This window comes from Malaclemys terrapin, chromosome 5 (assembly GCF_027887155.1).
Source record: "Malaclemys terrapin pileata isolate rMalTer1 chromosome 5, rMalTer1.hap1, whole genome shotgun sequence".
In the NCBI taxonomy this organism is placed as follows: Eukaryota; Metazoa; Chordata; order Testudines; family Emydidae; genus Malaclemys; species Malaclemys terrapin.
The window spans coordinates 82,337,562-82,360,798 of NC_071509.1; the positions used below are offsets into that span (position 1 = coordinate 82,337,562).

General features: G+C 43.1%; 1 protein-coding gene across 1 annotated transcript in view; it reads left to right on the forward strand.

The window, feature by feature from the left end:
* The first annotated feature begins 6,322 nt into the window (after window positions 1-6,322).
* Window positions 6,323-23,237, forward strand: part of DCHS2 (dachsous cadherin-related 2) — a 220,285-nt gene continuing 203,370 nt past the window's right edge. Inside the window, exon 1 of the mRNA XM_054031047.1 lies at window positions 6,323-10,014. Within this exon, the coding sequence (XP_053887022.1) occupies window positions 8,149-10,014 (1,866 nt within the window). The 5' untranslated portion in view covers window positions 6,323-8,148. The remainder of the gene's footprint in view (window positions 10,015-23,237) is intronic.

Below are 23,237 nucleotides of genomic sequence, written 5' to 3' on the forward strand. Positions count from 1 at the left end.
CTTGGTCCTGCTAGTGAAGGCAGGGGGCTGGACTCGATGACCTTTCAGGGTCCCTTCCAGTTCTATGACATAGGTATATCTCCATATATTATTATTATTATTTTATTGATACCTTTTGGTTAATACTTGAGTATTCAAACAGAGCTGGCTGGAAATTTTCTGATGAAATTTAGTTATGTCAGAAAACACTGATTTGCTGGAGTGAAAAGTTTAGCTGAATCTCACAGATTTCCAGTAGAAACCTGCCAGTGTTCCAAGGTTGACAGCTCTGCAGTAGAGAGCCTGGGAGTCCCTAGCTTATCTCTAGGGGCTTTATAGACTTCCAGCTGTGCTGAAGGGAGACTGCTAGACCCTGAAGCCCTCACTGGAGCTGGGTCTCTGGGGGCTGCTTGGCTCCCAGCTCCAATCAGGGCTCTCAGGGCTTCCAGGCCTGCTCAGGAATAGGTCAGCCCCAGCAGCCAGCTGGCCTGGGACTCTGTAAGCACTAGGCTCCCCAGTCCAGAGCAGTCCACATGGCAAGGCTTCCCTGGAGTTGAGGATCTTAGGGCTGCTGGTATCCCAGTGCTGTTGCAGGGAACCTTGAAGTCGAGAGCTCTGGCTTAAGTGGGGAGCCTAGCAGTCCCCAGAGCCTGAGGCTCTCACATGATCCTTACCGGACAGCAACTGACGGTCAATTTCACAATTTTGTTTCAAGAACACCATATTTTGGTGTTTCCATAATGAAGTTTTCAGGGATCTCCAGTATGACGAAATTTCAGTAATTTTGCTTTTCTCCTGAACTGGAATGAAAGCAAATTGGGAAGTACCAACATTTCTCCCAAACCAAAACTCCCATGTTTTAGCCAGCTCTATATTCAAATAGGGAAGGACCAATTTGTTATCACGTTTCCTCCCACTAAAATCTTGCTTTTTGTAGCTTCATGACAACTACACCTGAAACTGAGTTTTTAAGTGTACCAATGTACTTCAGGGTCTACCATCCTATAGATGTGTACTGACCTCTCTGGTCCTGAAGTCACTTAACTGAGTTGAGAGAAGGCATAAGGATGAAGAAAGCTTATCACCTTTTGGTCCAAATTCTGTCATTGGTAATATATAGAATTCCTTTGGAAATCAATAGGAGTTGCACGTATTTCCAACAGTAGAATTTTGCCCTAGTTTATTTCTTGTCTTGTACCTTCTTCCCCCATCCTCTCTCTTGCATGCGCAAATAAAATACAACAGAGCTCTGCATCGGCACTGTTGTTTGCACTAATGAATCTGATTGGACCCATTCTGACATACCTAGTAAGGGATGAATTAAAAAAAATTGATCAATCCCTTATTTAGGCATAGCAACAGTCTTTCTAGTCACAAATGAACAGTTTTAATGGAGACGAGAATGAGTGAGGTTGTGCTACTAAGACTGAGGCCTAGTCTTCACTTACCGGCTGGTCCGGCGGCACGCCATCGATGTTCTGTGATCGATTTATCGCGTCTGGTTAAGACGCGATAAATCGATCCCGGATCGATCCCGGAAGTGCTCACAGTCGGCGCCGGTACTCCAGCTCGCCGAGAGGAGTACGCGGCGTCGACGGGGGGAGACTTCCTGCCGCGTCTGGACCGCGGTAAGTCCGGACTAAGGTACTTCGAATTCAGCTACGTTATTAACGTAGCTGAATTTGCGTACCTTAGTCCGAAGTCTGGACTAAGTGGGGACCAGGCCTAATTCGGAGAGCTAGTTTCTTAACAGACTTTCTGGTGTCCAAGTCCAACTTTATCAGAGCCCCTGGTACTTTGATTCCATCAACGGTAGCTAGGTGGCACAAGAGAACTTTGTGTAAAGCAGAAATCTTGCAGTCTAAACTTCTTTTGTGGTTATTGTCTGATGACAAAATAAACACAATATATAAAAACAGTGAACTCTTCTCAGAAAAATCTTAAAGGGGTTGTTTTAAACCATCATTAATTTAATCAGTATAATGGGTCAGGAGAAAGAATAGGAAAATCTTCTCAAATGTCTGTCAGAAGCTAGAGTTAAAGTAGAAAAGGGCATACCATTATCTAGTTTAAATTATTATGTACTATTCAACATGAGTAAAAGTTTTACTGAGTGGGACCATTCATGGAGTATTGAATTAAATGGGACCATATGTAGGGTAAGGAAATATCCAGTGTAAGTAGGGTTATCTGAATCTGTCCCTAAATATATCTGAGCACCACTGAATCCCTTTAACATTTATTTTCATATTTGATTTTACTTTAGTTTTCCAGAAGCATATTTTTCAAAAAGAAATCAGATGGTGTGTTTATACATCAGGAATAAACATCCTGATCTTCTTGAAAGAGGAAGGAACATATTGTGCAAAATTATGATCCCAGATTCAAAATACTTGAGCTGTGTTCTGTCTAATGATGGCTGGGCCAGAGAGCATGCATGACCCTCTGTGTTCCTCCCTTTAGTTAATCAAGAGGAGTTCTGAGGAGAATCTAATAGTTGTAAGTAAGACAGCTAGGAGAAACAGTTGAGTGACTGAGGTGACAATAGTAGTTCGGATAATAATGGGAGAAGGGGTGAGGCAAAGAGAGCATGGAACAAGGTCTACAGAAAATAGAATAATAGAGACATGAAGGAGGGAAAGAGAGCCTTCTAACCACAGCTCATTCTAGGTGCATGTGAGCAGGTCAGTCTCCCAAAGGGTGGCATTTTGCTGCACCACTTGGTTTTTTATTTTGCTCTCCCCTGATTAGCCAGTCTTTCCCCTGCCCCACGGCTGATGGAGACATGAGGAGGAAACAAAAACGGTTTCCCCTCGGCCAGCAAAATGGCCAGTTCCACTCCTACTTCTAGCAGTGCAAAAGGGCCTACAGAGGAGGAACAACAGAGAGAATGGAGGAGAAAATAAGACTAATGAAGAAAATAATATGTAAGTATTAATTTGGGCAACTCTATCTTGACTGAGAGTTGGATTCCTGTAGCCTTACTCTATACGAGTAAGGGTATCAGTATCTGACACTGAATGATCACCACATCCAGGCCTACAAGGAAAATCTCTCTCTTCGGAGAACAAAGTGACTTCTACTCACATTTTACCTGCAGCCACATGGCACTCAAAGGTGTAAAATCCTGCCTTTGAAAATAAACAAAATCAAAGAAATTCTTCCAATCTGATTCTTACAATGAAATCCCCATGGATTAGGGAGGATCAAACATCATCTTCAGAAATAAATGAGTTGTATAAATAAAAATAAAAGCAATTTGTGAACAACAGAGATGAATGATGGCTACCAGCAGAACCACTACAGTTATGTTTTATTGTATCCCTAACTCAGTTCTGTAAGTAAGCTACTAATAACATAGCAACTGTGACAACTTTCATTGGTTGCCACAATATCTTTGTGGGTCCTACAAGAAACCTATAAGTAATCAAACAGCTGAGGATCTACATATCTGAGGCATCCTCCATTCATCACATCTTCCAGGCTGAATCTCCATAGTGACTATGGCCACAAAGGAAAAGCAGGTTAGGCAGGGAATAACACTTTGTTGTGTGTGTATTAGAGACCCACCCACACCTCAGTGATGAAAATACTAAAGTCAAAACTTTCAAAACCTATTAAGAATGCCTTGTGTCTACTGTAACAGAGTGGTCTCTAAACTACTCCTGTCATACTAATCTAGGAAGTGAGGCTGATATAATACTCCTTTGCTGCCACAATGGTATGTCTTCACTGCGAAAAACATGTGTTCTTATCTATATTAACTAATTTAGCTAAATCAGATTAAAATAGCAGTGACAGCAACTCTGCTTCTAACTTGAGTTAGCAGCTCGAGTTTAAGCCTTTAGGGGACACTCGGGTTGAACTTGAGTTGCTAACCCAATTGAAATGCCACTTTGCTATGTCTTCATTGCTATTTTAATGCAGGAGCTAACCTGAGCTAAGAACACACTCTTTTTTTGCAGTGAAAACATACCTGTTTGTAATCTGTGCTACTCCTACTCTTCATGTAGTTCTTGTCTCTCTACAGTGAATAATCAGAAGAGGTGGTTAAATATATCATGTAAATATGCTCAAGATTTTAAAACCTTTTATTTGCAGAGTGGGGGAGAAAAAGATGTGGAAAAAAGACATGGACATGGAAAAAAGCAAAGAGGGAGTAAGAAAAAGAGAGAAGGGATGGAAAGCATCAGAGAAGAAGAGGTGGAGGAAGGCAAGGATGAGGGAAGGGAGACTGCCAAAGGTGGGGAAGAAGAACTCCAGGGGGTAACACACACACAGCAGGTAGATGGAACATTTCTACTGTAATTAGGATGCAATAATTATGGAAACTTAATGCAGCAACAGAAAAATTTACTATTGGTCAGCTGGATTTTGTTCCTTACATAGGCAAGCTTTCTGGATACAAATAGTGAGGAAACACCCAGCTCCCTGCAAACTCCATGGACACTCATGCTTGCATCAATACTGACAGATCCACAGAAGTTGGGGAGAAATTAGATAGAGTTTAATGGATCCAGATATAATCCAGCCAAACATAGCCATTCAATGCATTTCCTCACCAAATTGCTGTGCATTCAGGTACTTCCACACTGATTATATCTGAATACAGACTATCCCCATTTAGGCAATGACTTGTGCTTGAAAACAGCAGGTTTTGTTTAGTTCCTCAATAACTGCCTTGCTTGAACATGATTCATATGTTTCCTTAGTAACTGCATGGACTGAATAGGACATGGCTTTTTTCCCCCAAATGTGCTCTGATTCAATAGGATCCAGGCATTTTCATACTGAACATCTGTGACTTGGGAAGGATCCATGTGTTTTCTCAATGAACATTAGTGGAACTGGCAAGGCTCTGAATGTTTCCTTCTTGCTTCCATGCCTGGAATTATCACTATAATATATATTTAATTATATATATAATATTATCAATGTGTTTTGCTTCATCCAGCAAGATGAATAGATCTAGCTTTTACTCTGCCCCACCTTGTCTCTACAAAAGACAGCAAGCCATGTTACAAAAATATGGAATAAAGGTAGGAGTAAATTCTCAAATATTCTATTCTTCCCCCATTAGTTAATTTCCCCCTCATTATATATATATATATATATATATATATATATATATATATATATATATATTAAAAAGTTACTTATAATACAGAGAGAGAGAAAAATGTCAGAAATTAAATACCTACCACATCTGGATATGTGGAACTGTAACAACACTGGGGAAAAAATCTCTCTCCCCTGAAGCTGCTATTTTAAATGATGTACAGCAGCACTAGCCATTCCAAAGACTATTGCCATCCCAGGAGTGGTGCTTAGGAATGGGGTAAAATAATGGTATTTCTTACCATGCTTGAAAAAGAGGCAAGTAGCAAACAAGCCATTCTCCTAAGGGCCTACAAACACAAAAACTGTATTCTTTCATACCATATGATCTATGTATAATACGTGCTCCTGCCACCTTCTTTTACTCACCCTGTTCTTGTCTATCCATGACAAATTAGCCTTTTCTGAATGCCAGAAATGGTGAGATTCAGCACAAAGAAGGATTAGTAAGAAGAGCAAGACACCTGAAAATGTTGAAGTATTGTCCTTAGTTTTCACAGAATGATCGATGCCTCAGTACTTAGCATGTATAGGGTGCTGTATGTTCTCAGAATATACAGTCACCATAGAAACATTAACGAATTAATCCTTATGAGATGGCCAGTTAGGTAGACACATGAAGAATGGGGAAACAGACAAAAGGTGAAATTCTGGCCCCACTGAAATCAAGGGAAATTTTGCCAGTGACTTGAATAGAGCCAAGATTCCACCCAGAGAGAGTTTAGACTATTTGCTTAAATTTATTAGATATAGGATTAGAATTCAGGAGTTCCTGGCTACTACACCTATGCTTAGTCTAGACCTCACTGCTATAAAATCCCAAGTCCCATGGTGTTTCAGAATAAACCACCTCTCCAATATAATATTCCTGAAAAAAGATGCAGAACTTTCTGGGGACTAATGTGACTCATTTTAACCAGGAAAATGAGAAACTATTTTAGCAATAATCAATTCTGACAATTATTTTGTGACATTAGAAACCAGAATAGCTTCTGCCAAGAGCAGCAGGGTTTTAGAAGTTGCGGCAAAAGATAATGTGACAGAAAAAAAAAAGAGGCTATACTGGATATTAAGTTTCACTTAACTTGGAAGTTATTTCTGGTAAATGCTTCCCTGCAGTGCTTTTCACTATTTACTGAGCTAATAATGGTAGGATAAAGAGCTAGAATTCATATTATGAAAAATTTGGACCAGAATAATAAAGAGAACAAAAACTTGCTGAATGTAATAGAACAGTTTATTCTTGAAGATTTTTGCATAATTTAAATTCTCTCTCCTGATGAAGTGTAATTTTTCTGCATCTAAAAGTAGTAGTGTGCTTTATTCACTGCTTTCATTTAAAAGCTTTTCCTCCAGCACCACCCAAAAATCAATCTTTATAAGAGCCATCTCCTGGTTTGAGTTTGTTTTAGATCATTGAAACATGCAAAATGTTACAAAATTTAGCAATACACAACAGCAGGGCTGATCACTGCAGGATTCACAAAAATGTAGTGATTTATTTGTATGAGTAGAAAGCCAAGGAAATGTATCATCCTTCTAACGTGCCTATCCTCTGGGCTCTTAAGGTGTCACCATAACTGCCTACCTAGGGAATATATTTTCTCCTCATGCGGTTTGCACTATTTTTTTTGATAAATATATTATTACACCACATTTACCTCAGATCTTTGTGTGGCTTCCCCTTCTAGGAATTTCATAAATAAATTAGTACAATATTGTTTACATGAATCACCGAAAAGGAGGCTGAGTCCCTAACTATAGGGACTATAGCTGCAATTTTATCCAGCTAATGGCTTTGTATAATTATTTAATAAAATTTGTGATGTGTTTTGGGTTCCACTTGGGTGAAAGGCTCTATAAAAATGTGAAATCATTATCAATCCACACAGTCTGGAGTCTTACAATCTTCAAGAAAACTTCATTGCATTGAAATTATTAAGGCACGAGACAGGAACTTCTCCCAGACTGTCAATTTTCTGCATTTTAAGAACCTCCAGTCTATCTTTGTTGTGACTTTGTTGAAAATGAGAGCCCAAAGTCAACCCCGACCGCCTCTGTCCTGGCGGCTCTGCAAGAAGCTTGTTTTTCATCACGTTATTTAATAGTTCCACAAACAGAATTAATGTGGTTTCACAACCCTGGGTGTACTTACTCATTTTATCCTTTATATTAACCCCACAAGTTAAGGAGCTCTTCTTTTGACACAATTTGTCCTTCTATCCAATTGTATCATCAGTGATTATTCCTGTGTCTGATCTATAAGGTTATTCAAGATAAACGGGGATAAAACCCTATTTCTCTCTAGGATCCTAAATCACTACTTTGCATGGATCACTTGATTGGGGGCCTGCATGTCTCCTCTAACGCTAGATTCAGGTTAGCATGATCTGGCTGGCGTGCTGTCCTTCCCAGCGTCTCGCATCCCAGCCAGAGAGAAGGGGACAACTCCCTGCTGCAGTGCTTGCTCCAGCTATCCGTAGGAGCGGAGTCTGCCCTTGTCTGAGAGCCGAGTCACATGGGGAAAACTGGGAGGGGGTGTGTTTGCAGCTCTGCTACTCCTGAGACGTTGTGGGTAGGAGGCTGAGCAGGCGTCTCAGCTGCAGCAGCAGCCGGGAAGCTGTCCCCTCCCGCCTCCCTCACACACTTGTTATTCCCCGCACCAACTTTGGCGGGTGTGTGTGTGTGGTTTAGAGGATTTCCTATTGCTCTAGCAACAGGAATAATGCACCTGACTCCGGCGGGGGGAAGCGGCCGGTCAGGCCAGCGGAGCGAGGCGCGGATGCGAAAGAAATAAAGGAGACGAGAGCGAAGAGGAGGCATCAGGCGGCAGCGCTGGTGGAGGAGCGCACAGCAGTGTGTGCGCGGCGAGGGGCCCCCGGCTGAGCCGTAGGACTGCAAACAAACCCCTCACGATGCGGAATTAGAAGCGATCCCCGTGTCATTGCACTGGGCTGTGAGGAGGTGTCTGGGGAGCACCCGGCGCTCGGATCCTCCGGCTGCGGAGAGACCAGGAGCTCTCGGCTGAGAAGAAGGGGGGAGCAGCGGAGAATGGGGCAGCGGCCGCTGCCCCCGAGGGCGAGCAGCAGGTGCCAGAGGCAGCAGGAGCGGCCTCTCCCCCAGGGGAGCAGGAGACGCGGGGGCCTAGGGGCGTCTGGGGCCGGGCTGCTGCCGCTGCTCGTGCCCCTGTGGCTGTGCGCGGCGGGGGGCTGCTCAGCCCAGCTCTACAACCTGAGCCTGGCGGTGGATGAGGGGCTCCCGGCGGACACGCTGGTCGGGGACATCCGGGCCGGGCTGCCCCCGGGCGACGGGCAGCCGGGCGGCTTCTTCTTGTCGGAGGGGAGCGGCGAGTCGGCGGTGCTGGCGGATTTCCACGTGCAGCCGGACACCGGCATCATCCGCACGGCGCGGCGGCTGGACCGGGAGCGGCGGGCGCGCTACAGCTTCGTGGCGGCCACGCTGCGCGGGGAGATGGTGCAGGTGGAGATCGCGGTCACCGACGTGAACGACCATCCGCCCCGCTTCCCGCGGGACTCGCTGCGGCTCAACGTCTCCGAGCTCAGCCCGCCCGGCACCGCCTTCCGCCTCCCGGGCGCCCGGGACCCGGACGCCGGCAGCTTCGGCACCCAGGGCTACACGCTGCTGGCCGAGGGGCAGGAGGAGGCGCCGCCGCTCTTCCAGCTGCGCTACGGCTCCCCCCCGGAGCCGCTGGACCTGGTGCTGCTGCGGCGGCTGGACCGGGAGCGGGCGGACTCGCACCGGCTGGTGATCGAGGCCTGGGACGGGGGCAGCCCGCGGCTGAGCGGCCGCCTGCAGGTGGAGATCCGGGTGCTGGACGAGAACGACAACGCGCCCGCCTTCAGCCAGAGCGAGTACCGGGCCCGCGTGCGGGAGGACGCGGCGCCGGGCACCGCCGTCTGCCGCCTGCAGGCCACCGACCCGGACCTGGGTGCCAACGGCGAGGTGCGTTACCTCATCAACCGCCGCCAGAGCGACCCCGCCGCCTACTTCGCCGTGGAGGAGCGGACCGGGCTGCTGCGCGTCAACCGCCCGCTGGACCGCGAGGCCCGCGCCCTGCACCGCGTCATGGTGCAGGCGCGGGACGGCGGCGCCGAGCCCGAGGTGGGCAGCGCGCTGGTCTCCATCGCCGTGCTGGACGTGAACGACAACAGCCCGGCCATCCGCGTGCTCTACCTGACCGAGGGCGGCGGCGCCCGGCTCTCCGAGGCCGCGCGGCCGGGGGACTACGTGGCGCGCGTCTCCGTCTCGGACCCCGACGAGGCCGGGGACGAGCTCGGCCTGACCCTGCAGGGCGGGGACGGCACCTTCGCCCTGCGGCCCGGCGGCGCCGCCGGCCTTTATTTCCTGTGCGTGGAGGGGCCCCTGGACCGCGAGAGCCGGGACCTGTACGAGCTGCGCCTAGCGGCCACCGACGCCGGCTCCCCGCCGCTCTCCGCCCACGAGACGCTGCTGCTCCGCATCGCTGACATCAACGACCAGCCGCCCGCCTTCCCCCAGCCCCGCTACCGCGCCGCCGTCTCCGAGGCCGCCTCTCCCGGCACCACGGTGCTGCGGCTCAGCGCCTCGGACGCCGACGAGCCCGGCTCCCCCAACGCCCAGGTGCGCTACGCCCTGGAGGCGGCGCCGGGCCCCGCGGGGGAGCTCTCGGCCGTCGAGCTCTTCCACATCGACCCGCTGAGCGGCGTGATCAGCACCCGGCGCGGCCTGGACCGCGAGCGGGAGGCGGCGCTGGAGCTGCGGGTGGTGGCGCGGGACCTGGGGGAGCTGCCGCTCTCCGCCTCCTGCCTGGTGAGCGTCCGGGTGGAGGACGCCAACGACAACGAGCCCGTCTTCGAGCAGCAGGTCTACAACGCCAGCCTGGCCGAGCACGCGGGGCCCGGGCACTGCCTGCTGCAGGTAACTGGGCTGGGCACCGCGGGTGGGGGGAGTGACCCGCCGGGCAGCCCTGCTGGGGCGGGAGCAAGAGGGGAGTCTCGGGGCTCTTTAAGCATCTTCTCCCGAGACACCTGGGTTTGTTCTCCCGCTGTGCTCCGGCCTGTAGCAGCCCCCTGGAGCATCCCTGGGGGGATGCATGGGGGCAGCAAGCCGCCTTGGCAGGGTGTGCATCGGGCTGACATTATGGCTGATGTGTTAAACCTCACCTGTTGTGATCCCGAGGCAGGGCTGCCAGAGAGTATCTGAACTCCTATACTGTCAGCTTAACTGTTGTCACTCCCCAATCGCAGCATCCCCCTCCATGGGCTTCTCGTTTCAAAACATTGCACTCGCATTGATTGTAAGGCACAACAATTCTCTTCCTGCTTCTCTCATTAGTTAGTTGTAAGAAGGAAGCCAAAGAAAGAATTTCCTTTTTGCAAACATCATCACATTTTTAAAACTGGTAGGTCATGTTGCTGATTTAGGGGAAACCAAGGAAATTCACACACCCCTTCCAAAATCCTCCCTTCCTGGGCCTCTCTGGAAAACTACAGATTATTATGCAGAAATCCTAGAAAAGAGGCATCTGCAGCATGGTACACCCCTTTGCCACGTACCATTGAAGATATGCTGTAGAGTTATGGAGTGTCTGTTATCCTCAACCAGGCATGGGTTCCCTAGTAGAGTTAAACCCTTACAATCAATATTAACTTCACGATGTATCTGCTTTTTCTTTTATGCAAAGGGGTTTCTGGAGGAATGGAGTAGTTGCAGAGATCCAAGGCTGCACAATTTTATTGAAGTTGGTCTTCTGTGGAGCCAAAGAAAGGCACAAGGATCTCTTGAGGCTGTACAGCGGGCTGTGGGTTTTGCCATTCCATATGAGTGAGGCAAACTTTGGTTCTCAGAAGAGCAATAGTTTTTTGGGCTCCTTGTGGTTTCTCTGGGGGAAAAGTCTTTCTGGTCCCAAACTATTCTTCTAAACATTCCACAGACCCAGGGGATACATATTGTTCTTTCTCTTTCATAGTATCCTCTGGGCTTTGCATTACCATTTGCTACATATGGTGTAATAGAACAGAACCACTTTTTGACAGAGTCATGGCTTCAAGATGTTTGTATAGTTCTGGTTCTGTTGGTACAAGATGAACAAACTGAAGTGGGGGAATGAGTTATTTTTGCACAAATCTTAGTGTTTATTTTGTACTTCAGTGTGGTTGCTTTAGAAATTAAAATTATAATTGTATTATTAGTTGCCCTACTCAGGATTCCCTGCTTGGGTGGTCTTGGTGAGCTAGTTTTAGGGAGGCTGGTGTAACATAGAGTTGGCTAGTTTTTCAACATGGATACAGTAAAATATGTTCCAACATTAAGACCTGAACCTGCAAACACTTATTCAGGTGAATAACTCCTTACATGGTTTCAGTAGGGCTGCTCACATGAGTAAAATAACTCATATCTGTAAGTGTCTATAGGATCTAGCCCATAGGATGCAACTAAAAAACAAACCAACCACCAAATCCTCAAAAAATACAGAATAAACTGCTGATAGTGATTTTGACCCTAACTGGAGCCATAGCAGGTAAAGAAAACAGGAAGGGAAGCTCACAGTAAGTATACTTTTCCTTAGCTTCATGTGTTGCAACCAGGGTTTATTCACACCATATTTCTGCTAGTGAAATCTTTTTGTTCCAAAGCGTTGTGGGGTTTTTCCTAGCGTTTGGTCTCTTTACCATGGAGATATGCTTCCAATTAAATCCTAGTTGTAGCATATGGATCACATGAATGGTAGATTTTCTCATGTGTGCTTTCTGTCAGCAAAGTGATGAATTATTTTGTATCTGGTCTTTATAGCTTTAATTGTGTTCATCTTAATATGAACTACATCCTTTGCAAAAAATTACAGGAATGTATTATTTGTCTTCAGTAGTGCCCACAATGTGTTAAGCACTGCAATTAATTGATACATTTTGTTTTTTATAGATGGTGAGTGAATAGCAAGGGCAATTGGTTGGCATTCAACACATAACTGACTTGAAACTAGATTTGTTCTCCGGTGCTCTTCATTTCAACTCCTCCATAGTTATGCTGCTTGGCTTCTGCTCTGCTGTGATGCCACCAAATACATCATTTTACTACATCACCTGCACCATTTTGAGCCCCTATTCAATGATAAGAGCTAGCCCCAATAGGGCTGAGCTAAACGGTGTATTTATTGTATTGGGTTTTGTGAAGTGTTTTTTAAAAGATTTAATTTGTATCTCTTGGCATATAAAAACTCTTCAAAACTAGGGCTAGATAATAAACCCAGAGTCCCTATGAGCTGGTTCTAATGGTAGTTATTCCTGAAAGATGGATTTTGAAGCTTTGCTGCAGGGAAGGAGCCAGACAGCATGACTCTGAGGGAACTGAACTGAAGGAAAAAGGAATAGTCAGCTTTGTAATATGATCATAAAAGTTTATCTGCCAATGAACAAGGTCAGTTCACTGACCCTTTGCCATGATGATTAATGCTAATTATTTTTTTTTGAAAGATGTTTTACTTGCCCGTCAAACTACTACTCCTCTACAAGTGTGGTTGAGTAGAATTTTGCAAGGCTGTTATTTTCAAAATATCCATGTCACCATTGGTTTTTGGGAGTTTTGGCTTATAAAAATTATTGAGTTTAAAATGTAGTTAGTGTTTTAAACGATTAGCTCATATTAGCACTCAAGTGTGCTGCAATCAGCTCTTTATTGAAGATAGTAACCTTTAAAACCAAAAACTTCTTCCATTTAAACTCCCTTTGGTTACAGGTCACATGATATGTTTCCTGCTGGCTTCATGTTTTGAGAAGCAAATAGAAAAGCTGGCAAAACCATCTGAGGAGTTTATCTGCTGCTAGTTGGATACTTCAGCCTCATTAGGGTTCCCAAGTGGTAGCAATAGTGAGGAGGATTGCAGCCAGCAGTCCATGGTGCTGAAGGAAAGTTGTTTTTTAAATTGATGTGGCCTCAATCTACAGTAGGAACTGATTATTCCTGACGTAAGATTGATTTAGTCATGTATATATTACCATCCTCAAGGAGGAGTGGAGACCAAAAGAAATGTAATATACATACACTTATTTAAAAAGAAAAAAGGTTTAAATATACTAGTGGAGAATGAGCGTTTTCCAGCAGGTCATGCAAATGTCGAATTCATAGTATATGTTGACTGTCACTGCACTGTTGTAACTATGAGCAGAGCTTGAAAAAATGGCCATATACCTATCAGCTGGAGGACTAAACCTATTTGCCAGAGGTACACACAAAAGATAACATCAAGGTGCCAGGGGAATGCCCCGCTAAAGTTCAGACACTTCCAGCTTCTAGGAATGGGGAGGGTGCTGGGATTTCTACATGGGTGTTGACTCTGGATTCTAGTTGAGGGCTGTATTTTTCTTATCACTTTGCATATGTCTAATCAATTGTGAAGCTTCAAGCCAATGGCTTGGACAATTGGATGGGTGAAAAAGCCTTTTTTTCTCTCTTTCCCACCCCTCCAGAGCATCCTGGCTATTTTGTGGTAACTGCTCTCCCACAGGTTTCCAGCTGCAATTATTGGTGGGGAGGGGGAAAGTCTCTATTTTTCCACTCCTCCTCTAGCCATTTTCTTGGGGCCTATAAGCCCACTATCTGACTTTGTTACTGTTCATAACTTTACCAAGAACCTGCATGAAACTGACATCATTATTGACTGTGTCATTGTTGCTTTCATGGTTCTGAATAGAACCTTGAAAAGTGAAGAATTTTGTTAATTTCGCTTTGCTGCTGCTTGGCAAACTTATTAGCAGCAGAAATGGACTGAAGCTATCTGCATAATAAGGCTATCTGGATTGGTTTACCTTTGGTTCACAACTGTAGGAGCTAAAAACCTTTTTAAAATGAAAATTTAAATTCTGCAGAAATGAATGGTTTAATCCCCTTGGCTCATTAGGGAAATCTTCCCACTCTTCAATGATGAGTAGATTTTTCAACCCAGATGGGTAAAGTATATAAGCCTCTTACTTTCTCCCCACTAAACTGATGACTGGTAACAAAGAGATATGTTCTAGATCTTGCCAGTAGTTGCTCTACTCTACTAGCCTGCTATAAATCTAGTCAGTCGGTAAATGCTGGGCATTTTTTTCATCTGTATCCAAATGATAAGATGTGGTCAAGAATTTTTGCCTGACAAGAAATTTTACTCCTGTTTTGATTGGTGTTTGGGTTTCCTTCATTTCTGTTTTTTTTCTTGTTGGAAATGATGTCTCATAGACTAGTTGTGTGGAGGGTACTGGATCGCTCTGCACCTAAATCTGCATTTGATTAATTTCACTGGCTTTACAAGTGTCCATAGCTTGAATGAACCTGGCCCTCTCATGTGGAAACAATGTATGCTTTCAGTGCTCCAGTGCCTACCACCATGGGAAAATGCCATTGCCTATGCTTTAAGTGCAATCTCAGCAGCAATGAGAAAAAAATTAACTTTGTTCATACTGATTCGTTTTATTTAGGCAGATTTTCTTGCAAATCCAGCTAATTTAGTAGAAACAGTTGCTCCATCTCTTGGTTTGATATGGCTTCTGACACAGTGTGGTGGTCAGCAAGCACTCAGGTAGGTTAGAGAGATGCAAGTCCGCTATTAACTGCATAAACACAAAGATCAATCTGACTTGTCCTTACAATATCCCTGCTGCTCAGCAAGAGACAAAGTATTTTCTGGAAAATAAACTGAATTTATATGCAGCAGCTGAGATAAGAAGTTATTAATTCAGAGAAGCTGACAGCATAATGACTGCATCACTGAGAAGGACAACTACGTTGGAATAATTTAGAATCACCACCCAAAATCTAAACAAACAGGAAAAAATCCTTAAAAAGGTGTGTGTGTGTGTGGAACCAAACAGAAATGAATGGGTTATTGGATGTTGTGAAGTTGAGGGGAAGAGTATGCATTGAAATGCACAGAGTAAATTTCTTAGTTATAAATTTTGTAGGTTTTTTAAAATCGTTGTGCTTCTACACACAAGCCATTATGGGTAATAAGCACACTTATCTTAAACTCGCTGTTTACTGGTGAGATGACAAAGCAGAAACAAAATATAGCAACAGACAACAAGATGAGCTCAGTAGGAGAGAAACTCGGTAAACAAAACTGGGTAACATAAGCAAAAAGTGTTATATTAAAAACAAACAAGCAAGCAGAATACCAGCCGTCCCAAAACAGTGCTCCACTCAGCCTTGCCATCAATTGAGCCCTTAGAGCCTGGGTGAAAAGACCTGCCTTTCCCCCCCAAAACACTCTTCCCCTTGTGTGTCTTCAGCAGAGATTTTTTTTATAGACCTTTCCTTTTCACAGGAGTCCAGGACAAGGAACTGGGGACTAGGTAATGCCCCTGCACCTTCTCCTACTTGGTCTGACAAATATGTGGCCCACAACCGTACCATTCCCCACCCAGCATGTGAAAATGAATTAGCATTCAAGTGTGCTGCTGCCAACCTAATGGCATACAGTGAAGGAATAGAACCAGATACCAGGAAATAATCCTGGCATTGGTATCTTCCATGGCTTCTGTCCAAGCTGCAAGGGGGTTATCCACAGAACTTGTCAGTAATGTGTTCCAATAGTTCATGGATTAGGGACCCAATTTTATGGGGTTCCAGGGGCTTCTGTATAGATTTAGGTTAATCTTTCTATCTACCCAATGGGACTCAGTACTCAGTACTCAGTCTAGAAGATACCATCAGAGATGCTTAGTTTTGCAGTTCTCAAACTCTGGATTTGTTTCTCCAGAGATAACATGCTTGTTGACAGCAAAAATGTTTTTAAATATATAATATATAGAGGTGAGAAATAACATACCTCAACCCTATTGTCCCTCTGCAAATTTGTGTACACAGAGTCAATCCCTTACCTCTCTCTAAAAGTGCAAAGTTTCAAAAAGTTCAATGAATAGAAGATTGTTGGGGGCAGAACAGATCTGGACAAGGAGAAGTCTGGAGATAAATGTGAGAAGGGAGGGACAGGCAGTAGAAACAAAAGTGAAGCTGTTTGAGCAGCATGTTCCAGAAGTCTTGAGGTCTTTCTGAGTGTAGCCTTCATTGATTTGAGATCTACCATACCATTCCCTCACTAGAAGGGAAAACCTATAATGGCAGCAGGCCATGAAAGAGACCCAGTTTGGGAATAAGAACCATTTGCTGATGATGCTTTAAAGAAAGTCAAACCAGTGAACAAGTGGAAATCACTTAAGCACTTGGATTCAGAGACTGTTGAAGTGATAATCTCACTTTTAACAGCAGTAGCGTCTTCTGCCGGTGTAGAAAGAATATTTTCTTCCTTTGGACTAATTCATTCCAAATTGAGAAATCGTTTGGGACCTGAAAAAGCAGGAAAGCTTGTTTTTCTTTTCCAGATTATGAAAAAATGGGAAAATGAAGGTGAAGACAACTGAGTTAGCTGCAGAAGCCAATATTTTAAATTTCTCATGTTGACCTGGCTGACGTAGTTGATTTAATTTTTGTTATTTAAAAAAAAATATTTTATCTAACTATTTTAGTTAAAAACAATTTTAACAAAAACAAACCTGATTTTAAAGAACTTGAATGTTTAACTAAATTCAAAAATTCATATGCTTGTTTTGTTAAAATATTATATGTTTGCGATTGAAGAAAAAAAATCCAGAATACATAACGTTGTTGTTTTAGTTAAATAAAACAATTTAAATGTCTCTCTGGTGATATTCTCCTCTTAATACAGCATAGAAAGCAAATCCTCCAAATATTAATGATTAACCTGTTGAATTGGAGATAGTTCACCTCCCAGTGACTTCATAAATATCTGCTCCAATTACCTTTGGTAAATGAAATAACCAATCATTCATTTTCTGATATAGCTATAAAACTAATCTGAAAAGTTTTCAAAATAAATCACTTAAAAATGTATAGTTTGTACCTTCTAAAAATGAAACCAACATCTATCTCTGAGTTGTGAAGAACATGTATTAAGGTTATAACAACCAACAAGAATGCACTTTTATGTAGAAATCCATGATTAAATCGAGTCTTCCTGACTAGTGATTTAAATTATGGTTTAAATCAATTTGATTTAAATCAAATCCACTCTGCCTGGAACTGGGTTGGGTTCGACAAATTCCCCAACTTGTAAAAAATGCTGAGGGGGGGGAAAGGTTTCAAAGTCAGTTTTCCAGTTCAAAATGACTTTTTGTTTCAACGTTTAAATTAATTAGACCGAAAAAGATTTTTTTACAGCTGAAATCCAAACAAAATATTTCAAAATTATTAAAACAAAATGTTCTGATTGACTGAAAACTAACAGTTCAGTTTGTTTATATTTTTGAAATTTAGACTTTTCATCTTGATTCAAGATGGGGAAAAATTTCAAACTCTCAGAGCTATTTGTGGGCCAGGAAAACTGTTTCCTGTCCAGCTTGAAGGGTAAGGGTGATAAGGGTAAAGTGGGTCAGAGGTGGTAATAGCACAGCATCCATAGTTCTATTGCACAGGCCTCTTTTTTTATCACAGTATATAATGGTGGAGGTAGCATGGGAGGCTTGCACAGCATGAATCTCCACTCTGGCAATTCCTGTGTGTCAGTGCACAGGGGGAGGCTGGGGATGGGATGAAGCCAGAGGATCTGCTCTGTATAGTTCCTCACAATTCCCCCCCTCGTGGGCTGAAGAGGATCTCGTAGAAGGGCCTGCAGACCTCTGAGTGGTGGTGAGGATTCCTCCCTGCCTGTGCCCATGTTTCACTCCAGCGCCAGCTTGGTTACTTAGGCTGTGGGTTGGATTTGCCCTGTAATGATTTGTGCTGAATAGCTTTAGACTGAATGATACATGCTACAGAATCATACCATAAGCATTCAATGTTAACATAAATGGATAAGTTGCAAAGTACTCTACTACCGTTCTGTAGGTCTCAGTCTCATGGGTGATGATAAACTAGCTCTCTTCTGAGCTGTTCTGCTGATCATAATGTGGTGCATTGAGGAATGAGTGGAAGTCTTAACTCTAAATTTCCTTGCTAATGTAGGTTTAAATCCGTCTCAACTTTATTTTGAAGCTTTTTGGAATGATTATGAATGCTTTTCAGTATCCACTATAGTGCTGCTTATGGAGTTTTAGTGTGGTATGTATCAGGAATACACTATTAACTGACATGCCACTATAGTCAAGGATCTGTCAGTGTTTCTAGTCTTCGCTGACTCTATGTGTGGGGAATATAACATTTGTCTCTTTCAGACATAACAGGCTGAAACTTGACATGTAAATATTCATTTAATTTAATTGCGTGTAAGTACTCTTCTGCATATCTGACACTAGGATCCATTTTCTGGTGCATTAAGAACATAATATATTTTGTATCCTAAAATGTACCTGGTAACTGTTCCTTTGAATCATTTTGATGCAAAACATTTTCCTGACGGGATTTTGCAAAGAGAAATTTTTCAACCCGTAGCAAGATCACTAAATCAAATTCTGACATAAATTTGTCATGTAAACTCTTCAAGGCAGAGACAGTGTTATATTTTATGTTTACAGTGCTATATAAATGTTTTAGTTGTAATATTAAAATGTATTATTTAAAATGTTTTAGGATTAATAATTAATATCAGGAAGTGCTCTGAATAAAAGGTCTGTAAATGTTATTATTTTTATTATTTATTATATTGATGCAGTAACAGTAGTGGCTTTGAATGGTGGTGTAGTCAGAGTCAGGTTTGAAATACCTAGTTTTCTGGGAGTTGATAGGATGAATTGACCGATCATCCTTCTGAAGTAGAGCAGTTGGTCGCTATGCATTTTACTGTGTGCCACAATGTCCGGAGTAGCTCATGACTCAAAGTGCTTATCTCGGGGCAGACAGTCAGAAAACAGGGCAGACATCCCAAAGTAACGGTGTGTTCTATAATTAGATTTCACCAATTCAGTGACAAATGTGAACTCTTGGATCATTATACCAGTCTTACCATAGAGTCATAGACAGTCCCCTTAGACACTCCAGTTTATCTTGCCACATAGACAATCTGGTTACTTACACCAAAAACCACATCCCATTTAGGTTGCTTCCAGTTGCAGGAGGCCAGTCAATTACTCTACATCAATTGATACTGTAGGTCTTATACCAAAGACAATACTGGTAGCCAATTCTGTGGTTAACTAACTGTTTATTACCTGAGAAAAGGAAGTGAGAGTTATTGAGAGGTTAAAGCTGGTAAAATATATGCACAGTGAGTCACAGTTTGTAATTGCAAATAGTGGCAGTGATGTAATAAACTGCCAGTGTTCCAAAAGTCTTTTTAGGGTACCCAGATTGTCTCTGGGGATCTTTTTTTGGGGGGGGGGAAGATATACTTATGTCATAGAACTGGAAGGGACCCTGAAAGGTCATTGAGTCCAGCCCCCTGCCTTCACTAGCAGGACCAAGTACTGATTTTGCTACAGATCCCTAAGTGGCCCCCTCAAGGATTGAGCTCACAACCCTGGGTTTAGCAGGCCAATGCTCAAACCACTGAGCTATCCCTCCCTCCCTGGCCCCCATTACTGCTTTGCATCTGGTACACTTCCCTGTAAGAGTCCAAACAGTCCAGAGATCCAGGGTCTTTCCTTGAATCCATACTTATCGCATTTCTCATAGAAAAACAAGCTGGCAGGGTTGCTACCCACATTGGCTTTTCCTTTGATGATGGAGAGTGAGGAATACATTCAGAGTCTTTAATCTCTGATCATCAGACACAATGATCACTTGCTTTGAAATTAGCACTTTTCTCTTAAAAGATCTTCATTTGCATTTCACAAAGCTTCTTTCTAATTTAATGGGTTATTTAATTACAATGGTATACACAATATAAATGTTTGCTTCGATGTTATAATGGGATACAAATAGGTGAGAACAATCCCACTTAGTTTTATGAAGTTTAAACACCAAATACACTCCTATATTGAACAATCACTTTGATCTATAATAAAATACAAGTGAATTGGCCTGGGGCTCTGGCATGAGCTTGCACCTAGTCTGCTAGCGTCACATTGTGTGAAGATCTTTTTAGTGAGATTTTAAAAAGTAAAGTCTTGTCTGCTCTAAATGGACATTAAAATCGTTTTTGTTTTTTTAAAGGTAGGTGTTTCTCCATTACCTTTGCCCAAATGTCCACTTCCATCAGTGTGGTGCAGTATAAGGTAAACTGATTGTTTGCCTGGATGCTGGGTGCTGTATAACAGTAGAATGCTGTTTTTATTATGCAAGTGCATAAGTTTCAGTATATATTGCAGATGTATATTTAGTGTATGATTTAGAGTAAGAGAGAAACTATACGGTGGAAAGGTGCATTATGTAATGTTTTGTATTGTATATTGTATTCTAAACTGTGCCTTGTACAATAGCACAAGCACTCTTGCTGATTTTACAAGATACATTGAGATGTTCTCCTCGATATCTGAGTGGAAGAGAGAATTCTTTGTATACACTGTATAGACTGTCTGCTTGGTAAGTAGTATGTGTTTCATTATCTAGTGTATCATCTTCACACATTCAAATTAAATATAAAATTTTAGCAATTAAAATATTAAATATTCAATATATATATTAAGTGTGTATTTCAGAAGTGTTTTTTCTATATGCAGTGATATTTTAAAATATCTAACACAGTATATGCATTTTTTAGTACAGGCGATTCTGCTTGCTAAATCTTTCTTTCCTTACTCATGCAAAATGTCAGTTGACTTAAAGGGGAGTTTTGTGTAAATAAGGTGAGAAGATGTTGGTGCTGTATGTGTGTTTTCATAATATAGTAGTGTATAGTGTAGTTGATTAAGGCCCAGATCCTGGACTATAGCTGAATGCACAGTGCAACAAAGGAATGGTATGTACCACCTTTGCACTTTCCATAATGCTGGGGTGGCTCTGTGCCAGCCTGTTTCCTAGGTGTAAATTAGAAGCTGCAGGCTGCTCTAATTTGTATCAGATGCCATTGACCTCAGTGGAACAATTGGCAGCTAGAGCTTGCTGGGGTATGGATAACCCAGTCGTACCCCCTTTTCCCTTGGCTGTGCTTCCTATGTTGGTGTCACTTGTAAGGTGGGTGTGGCCTAGGAACCACAACCTCAACCCTGTACAGGTTGAACCTCTTTAGTCTGGCACCCTCAGAACCTGACCGGTGCCGAACCAGAGAATTTGACAAACCACAGGAGGTCAATGCAGAGTGCCAGCGGGTCTCCATAGGCATGGGAAGTAGGGGTATGGGGGGTGCTACAGCAACCTCAGGCTTTGTGCCTAGCATGGCCCCCCACCTGGGGGTCCCACTGCCACCCAGTGTCCTGGCTGCCAGCCCCCCATCCAGGGTCCCAGCCATTAGCCCCAGGTCGTTGACCTCCCTTCCAGAGCTTGAATGCTTCGAATCAGCTGTTTGTGGCACTCCGGAAGCCCTGGGAGAGGGGAGGAAGAGTTGGTAAGCATGGGGCCGCTGGCACCCAGGGGGCTGAGGGAAGGGGGAACTTGACGCCAGTGGATGCTCCGCACTCACTAATTTTTCCCCGTGGGTGCTCCAGTCTGGGAGCACCCACGGAGTCGGTGCCTATGCCAGACCACAGATGGTGCCGGACCAGGGAGTGCCGGAGTAAAGAAGTTCAACCTGTACTATCAAAGGATTCTCCTACATTGGTGTAATGCTCCCCATCATGCTGTCCAGGGATAGTGCGTGCTGGTGTCTGCAACAGAGCCCAGGATCTCTATAACTTGTTGAATTTCAGCATAAAATAGTTAATTAATGTTCCTACTTTAGTATATTGTGTTGTACAATATAGTGCACTATGTGGCTGTTCGGCATATAGGCCCAGATTTTTAAAGGTATGTAGGTGTTGCTGCTTTTAGTGTTCCAATGTCTAACTAATTTGGATCCTAAGTCTCATTTTCAAAAGGGATTTAGGCACTCACGAGCCAAAATCCCATTGACAGCAGTGCCTAAATACCTTTAACTGGGCCACAGTGCCTAAATTTGATTCAACTGAAGGATCAGATTGTAGTTTATAGCGTAGCTGTATATTTCAAAAAACATGGAGCATAAAAAGAACTGTACATTTTTATATGAAAGATATAACATTATATTTAACAATAGCTTGAAGAGAACACAAATTGTGACAAATTACTGTCAATCACACACGGTAGTTCTGTGCTATAGATTATTTTCTTCTAAGGATTGAATAAAGAAAATATATTTATTGTTTTTAGAACAAAATGTTAGTCTCTATGAAAGTCCAGAATCTAAAGATCATGTGCTTTATCTGTCAAATTATCTAAACCCATAAGCATTTTGCTGCTAGAATAGTTTGCACTTTTAAGGGCCATAAGAGAATTATTGTAGCTCACGTTTTAGAGCTTCTAAGTTAATTTTATTTCTTCAAAACTGAGGCATATGGAATAACAAAATCTCTGAGATGTGATTGTACTTTTTTGGCTGTGGAATGCACATCTCAGCAAGAAAGGATTTCATATAAAGTCGCAATAGCATATTGCAAAAAATATCCATTTTTAATGTACTGAATAGGGACAGGCCTCTGGATTTTCAGGAAATATATTTGAAATACAATATAAGTATGTTTAAAACCAAGGAGCATCTGCAGGACTTTGGATTTGTTCATGTTTTATGTATTAAACATAAATAGAAGACAAAGTAATAGAGATGCTTGTTCTTACATAAAATGTACATATTTCCAACAGCCACTAATGGAAAGGGTAGATTTTTAAAAGACTTGTATTTTAATATTCTGGGTTTTTTTCCCTTACATGTTTTGCTTTTTCAAAAAAGGGTATTTAGTGCTTCTGAAAGGTGTCAGATTGCTGGGTTTGGTGACTGAAATCCTCCCTTTAGCCATTGCACAGAACAGTACAGGCTTCAGCAGTACATATTTCTTTCATCTGTGTCCCTCAGCACTGAGCTGGGGAGATGAGAGGTTAGTTCTTTAATGTATTCAGTTCTGTCCAACTAATGCAAATTGTAATTGCTAAGAATTGAACTGTGAACTTATTTCACGTAGGTCTCAAACAGCAATCAAAAGCTGACAGATCGTTATCAACCTGGGCCAGTGTTGAGACAAACCTCTCGATCCCGCCCCCAGAAAAATAAAAGGCCTTTGCATCCTATTACAGTCTCTGGAACTATCAAGTCCGACTTCTCACTT